Source organism: Brachyistius frenatus, unplaced genomic scaffold, assembly GCF_029030835.1.
Source record: "Brachyistius frenatus isolate BFR_SWC_R1_liver_20210118 unplaced genomic scaffold, ASM2903083v1 Contig_320, whole genome shotgun sequence".
In the NCBI taxonomy this organism is placed as follows: Eukaryota; Metazoa; Chordata; class Actinopteri; family Embiotocidae; genus Brachyistius; species Brachyistius frenatus.
This window is the reverse complement of record NW_027210919.1, coordinates 41,587-47,689: the sequence shown is the minus strand read 5'-3', so window position 1 is coordinate 47,689 and position 6,103 is coordinate 41,587. Positions and strand designations below refer to the sequence as shown.

Genomic DNA, 6,103 nt, shown 5'->3' with positions numbered 1-6,103 from the left:
TGCTGATGTTTTAAAACAATATATATCATGAAAGTTTTATACGTGACTTTCACTCTGCAGCCACGGCACCATCGAGTTCCAGAAAGGAAATACCTGAACCTCCTCCACGTAAGACTGGTTTTTAAACATCTAAAATGTCACTTTGTTGTTTGATGATATTTTTGAATACTTGCTTGATAATGTGTCCTGTTTCTGACGGTTCTCCTCAAGGAGTCGGTGACTGTAATATAAAATACAAAGGTGACATCTGCTGTCAAAATAAGAGCTTTACATGCTTTTTAAAATCACATTCATTGAACACAAAAAACAAAGTTCAGTCTCTCAGCTGGAAGTGTGGAGAAAACTCATTTAACATTTAACACCACATTTCCCACAAAGCCCCGTCACTTGCTGTTGTTGCGGTTAGCTAGCAGCGGTTTGTTTTGATGGAGAGGAGAAAGGGGGCGGAGCCTCGCTGATTGGAAATGAAGTTATTTTTGGTAAAAAAAGACATTTTATTTTGAAAGTCTGCACGGCTTTCAGCAGAGCTTCTGTTTGACTCATGAGGTTTTGCGAGCGCCCACAAATGTTGAATCGGCATTAATTATTGTGAGATCGGCATCAATGTTTTACACGTGACTGTTTTACTCTGCAGTACCCGAAGCGTCAAGTTCCAAAAATGAAGAACCCGCAACGCCGACATGTAAGTCTAGTTCATACAAACTTTAAATGTCACATTGTTTGCTGATGATGGTGTTGTTTGTCATAACGTGTCCTGTTTCCGACAGTCGTCCCGGAGCCACGGTGGGGGTGAGTGCTTCCTCATCCATGTTTTTATCAAAACTGCAAAATCAAACTTCAGTCAGAAGTGTGACGTAACGTTTTCTTTCTTGTGATGTGATGTTGTTGTGTTTTTAGAGACAAACAGAATCTTCTGGAGTACCTGAAGAACTACAAACCTCAGATTGAAAGTCAGCAGCTCAGGATTCTTCTTCTTGGGCCGGTTGGAGCTGGAAAATCCAGTTTCCTCAACTCTGTGTCGAGAGTGTTACGAGGCCGAATGTCTGCACGGCCTTCGGTGGATAAAACCTCTGGCAGCTGTTCCACCAACGAGGTCCCGTATGTTCGACTGTTTGTGTCGAGAGACCAGAGAAATGGACCAAATTCGTTAGCTTGCATACGATTATTATTGAATAAAAAACATTTAGGATTTTAAAGAGCTGCAGGTAGAAGTTCTTTTACGGCATTCAGTTCGACTGGCCAAGAGTATGATCATTATTAAAACATTCAAAATGATAAACAGGTAAAAGTCCAGTTGAAAAGATCGCCGACTCGCGGTTTTATGACTCGACCAATCAGTGGAGTTGCAGTTAAATTTGCGTCTGTCCAGACGTAATCTAAAAACTTCACTCAGATAGTTCCCTACGTGTTTTTCTGCGTGTTGACAAACTAACTGCACTTTTCTCCGTGTGCGTTTTTTCAGTACACGACATACAAGATTGAAAAAGACGGCCCGGGGAGTTTTTACCCTTTCGTCTTCAAAGAAATCACGAGCTCGGTTTCAAACGAAGCCGCAACTGTGGACGACATCAATCTGGCTTTAAAGGGACACGTGAAGGACGGTTATCAGGTAACGGCATCAAACATACGTAGAGTCAACGGCAAACTTTCAAGCTTATTTTAAACCTTCCTGAAGAGAATGTTCCAGATATTCATCGCTTACTTTGGTCTTTTAAAAATAAATTGTGTGCTGATTATCTCAAATTCAACAATATTTTGAATAAAAATCTGTTTTAAAAAATGCACACCAAAAGTCGACCATAGTTTTACCAGATTTTCGCCTCGTTTTGTAGTTCAACCCTGAATTAAAGTTGTCCGAAGACGACGAGTCGTACGACGACGAAGCGCATCTCCTGGTTTGGGTCGTTCCCGCCCGCGAGAGCTGGAAGTTTGTGGGGAAGTTTCAGGAAATCAGAAACGGAGTCAGCGGCTTAGGTGACTGCTGGAATCATGACGGTAATTATTCCGCAACGGTCTAATAGATCAGACGGCTCGATGAATACGTAATAAAAGATCCTTCAGATCTCACACGTCTCTTCATACAAACTTTTTAAACTGAGGAGACTGATAACTAATAACTGCCCGATTAAAGCTTTCACAATCCTGGCACTGACCAAAGTGGGCTGACCACAACTTTAGCTTTAACTTCAGCAGGGTTAGCCCCCAGTTTGCGTAATTACTCCCCGATCGTGGACTTATTACGGGGCTAAAGGTGCCGGTGTGACACTGGGCTACCGTAAATAGATTTTCGTCCGAGCACACAATTTCTGCTGCTGGCGGCATTTTAATTTTGCTACTTGCACTTAAAGAGATGCTCCAGAGACGCGTCATTCGAGAATGTAAACGTTATTTCCAGACATTTAACCCGAGCCAGTAGAAGTGCAACGTGAACGGCATACAGCTCTTGGCTTTGGTTGAACCTGAGTTAATAACGCGTGGATAAAAAAAACACCATAGAGAGCTTGAATTCAGTCTGAATTCATGCGACCTGCACTCGGTTTACGTTCTCATAGTTCTGTGTTCATCCGGCAGGCGTCCCCCAGGTGGCGCTCCTCACCAAAATCGATATGGCCGCTTCTGAAGTCAAACAGGAGTTGGGAGATTTCCTCAAGTCGGAGGATCTTAGGGACACGGTTTGTACAAAGACGGAGAAATATTCTAAATATAAAAAGCAACAATTCTCTGAGCAGTAATTTGTGATTTTTCTAATTGCAGATTAAGTTCTTCGGCTCCGACATGCGTATACCGAGCATCTTCCCTGTGAAGAACTACGTTGAGGAAACTCACCTTGACGATGACACCGATGTGCTGCTCCTGAACGCCCTGGGAACAATCGTCTCCCTGGGAAACAGGTGGATGAAATTAAAAAGCAGCATGAAAGGATGTGAAAACAGAAAACAAATTGAAAACGTGAAAAAAATGATCTTAAATGTTCATCGGGATGTTTAAGAGTCATGTATAAGAATTAATTACGGTTTCATCTGCCAATCACAGAGCAGCGGGACGCCGATTGCAAACTCAAAGAGGCGTCTTCCAAACTCCTTATTACCGTTATTATAATACCTGTTGGGGTTTTTTATTAATGAATGGACAAATGATAGAGAAGATAGCTCCAAATTATGAGGAAAATCATCTACGAGTGGTGTTCAACCTCATTTCCGAAAAAATTGCCGGCGGTGTTTCTGGATCATGTTTCTATCTGGTTTCTTCTTTGGAGAGTTTTAACCTCCATTTGTGGACGCAGCGATGAACTGTGTTCACAGACGATGGTTTTCACAAGTGTTCCTGAGCCCATGCAGTGATTTCCACTCCAGAATAGTGTGTTTTTAATGCAGTGCTGCCTGAGGGCCCGAAGATCACCACCATCCAATATTGGTTTTCTCCCTTGATGGGATTTTTTTTTTGTAACACTGATGATGAAATCACGAATTTCTTTGTAATTTTACATTGAGGAAAATGATTCTTGAAGTGTTGCACTATTTGCCCACACAGTCTTTCCCAGAGTGGTGAACCTTTCCCTCGGTGTTTTGTTGCTCCTGTTCCAACTGTTTTTGAAACGTGTCGCTGCAGTCAAATTCAAAATGATGATATCGGACTGATATTGATTCAACGATGAATTCTGCATCATATCAAAGAGTGTTTGAAGATAATGTGAAGCCGTCTACCTGAAAGCTGAAGTTGTACCTGAAGTGGACTTTTAACGGGATGATGGACTTGAACAATGTTGTTGTATGTAGCAGGAGTTGAAACAGGCAGTTGATATGAAAGTTATTCATGATGACTTGTCGCATTTATGTCCAGGTTATTGAAAATTTGCATTTTAAGACGTTAATAAAAGAGTTGACACGAAAATTACGAGTGTAAAAGAATTTGTGTTTAATTTTAAATTTAGATTTAGTGAGTGCGTTTGAGTGCAGTGCAGCTGAGTGTATTAGCTGAGAGCTCCAGCAGAGGGCAGCATGTCGTTATTTTCTGTTCTGTTGGTGCTCGTTTGTGCAGTTTGAGGTTGAATCTTCATCACGTCAGGATTTCACACAAAAAAAAAAGAGCACAGAACCAGTCAGCGACATTTAAAACTCCTTAATTCAGGTCAAATGTGCCAAATACATTCATGAAGTTCTAAATCTCAAGTAAATGTTCTCACTTGCGTTTCGTCCGAGGTTGTGATCAAACGCTCAAATCCACATGGATAGCAGTGAGTTTCCCAGCATGCCTTGGTGGCGGACAGGAGGCGCGTCGGGCGTGAACACACAGGAACGCAAACATTTGAGACACGTGAAGATTTACGGTGTCTGAAATGTGGAATATAAACATCTAAAATATAACATTGGTCCTTTCGACTCAAGAATTTGACTCTAATTTAAAACTGGACTCATGAAATAAAAGTTTTTGAAGTAATGTACCATTAAACTCAGATTTATAACACGATAAACGGAGTTGGACAAAAGATTTTACACTTATTGGTGTTTCAATAAAAGTCAAGTGAAAAAACATGGCACCTCATGGAGAGTTAGCGCCACCTGCTGTTCACCTCGATGAGCCAACTCTTCGTATTCACGTAACGGGAGTGGAGGCTTTTTATTTAGCAGATTTTCTCCAAATTTGGCTAAAATTATTTTTGATATTAATTAATCTCAGTTATTTTTCTCTTTGATTAATCCATTGATCATTCGGTGATAAAAACAAGTAAAACAACAGCAACTGACAAATTTAATCTTGATTGATTGTGCTGTTCGGATGATTAACTGGAATATAACCAAAACTTCAAACTGTTGGAAACCACAAAAATAGGCATCAAATTTTCCCCAAATTTGCACAAATCGTTTTTACACACCTGTAAAATAAATAAATAAATAAATAAATAAATAAATAAAAGGCCAATTCTCCTGAGAAACTCTAAATCTGGAGACGCTGATTGTTCTTGATGACAAGAAGTCTTTTAAAATGACTGAATGAAAAGAGGCGTTAATGTTTCGGTCCCTGAACGTCCGGTGTCCGTCCGGCGTCCGTCCGGCGTCCGTCCGGCGTCCGTCCGGTGTCCGTCCGGCGTCTGTCCGGTGTCCGTCCGGTGTCCGTCCGGCGTCCGTCCGGTGTCCGTCCGGCGTCCGTCCGGTGTCCGTCCTCTCCGCAGCAGAGCGAGTGTTTCTGAGAGCTGCTGCTGCTTTCTGACCCAGTTTCCCTGCTCGACTTGACTGGGTTGTTTCCAGTGCTGCTGTGGGAGCACCCCCCCCCGCCCCTCTTCCTCCTCCTCCTCCTCCTCCTCCTCATCCCCCCTCCCCCCCGCCCCCACCTTCACACAAACAGCCGAGGGGAGGCGTCCCTCTTCATTCTGCTGTAACGTACGTCGTGTCCTCCAACTGTGGAGGTATTTTTTTTATCCGATCCAGGACGCTGCCTAAAACCTCGTTACCGTCCCGGGAGCACCGACGCATCGTCTCCACGAGGTTGATTTTGAGTCCATCTGTTTTTATTCACTTACTCAAAACGTGCATAAAATCCCCTGATTGGAAAACGTTGACGCTCCACATGAACACAACCTTTTTTTGGAAAGAAGTTTTTTACCGAGCGGTAAACAAAACGGTGACGTCGCCCGTTCGGTTCGCGAACGACCGTTCTGAAGTTCGGCATTTTGGCCGTCGCCATCTTGTTAATTTGAAGCCAGGAGTGACCATATTTGGACGAGCTGGGGGAGGAGCGTCTCTGCCCCGCCCACCTGTCACAGAAACCTGACTGCACCAGAGGCCTGTCAATCAAACAGACACGCCTTAACTGCTGCCAATTCGTGACCACCTGCGATTCTACAGTAAATAAAAAAACAACACCTATAGCCCAAATAATATAATAAAATGTAATGCTGAATTTGTCTTTATTGCAAACATACGATGATATCTTTGTGTAATCTATTCGACAATGGTTATTGGTATAACTAATAAACAGGATAGTTTCCATAAAAGTATACATACCACCTTCCCATGCACCTTTTTTTCATTTTTTTTTTCACAACTCAATGTTTCTGTCCATCACTTATACCAATCTGCTTTATTCCCAAAAGTCACATGGGAAG

General features: G+C 42.4%; 1 protein-coding gene across 1 annotated transcript; it reads left to right on the top strand.

The window, feature by feature from the left end:
• The first annotated feature begins 658 nt into the window (after positions 1-658).
• LOC138635622 (interferon-induced protein 44-like) lies at positions 659-3,878 on the top strand. The gene is made up of 7 exons (XM_069723196.1): positions 659-682; positions 768-789; positions 900-1,093; positions 1,463-1,609; positions 1,833-1,995; positions 2,572-2,672; positions 2,755-3,878. Exons 1-7 carry the CDS (start codon positions 659-661, stop codon positions 2,986-2,988), a joined length of 885 nt encoding a protein of 294 aa, XP_069579297.1. The 3' UTR covers positions 2,989-3,878.
• The last annotated feature ends 2,225 nt before the right edge of the window (positions 3,879-6,103 follow it).

Coding starts and splice junctions, on each gene's coding strand:
- LOC138635622 (XM_069723196.1), top strand. CDS start 659: ATGAAGAACCCGCAACGCCGACAT. Junction 1,094..1,462: donor GCAGCTGTTCCACCAACGAG/GTCCCGTATGTT, acceptor GCGTTTTTTCAG/TACACGACATACAAGATTGA. Junction 1,610..1,832: donor ACGTGAAGGACGGTTATCAG/GTAACGGCATCA, acceptor CTCGTTTTGTAG/TTCAACCCTGAATTAAAGTT.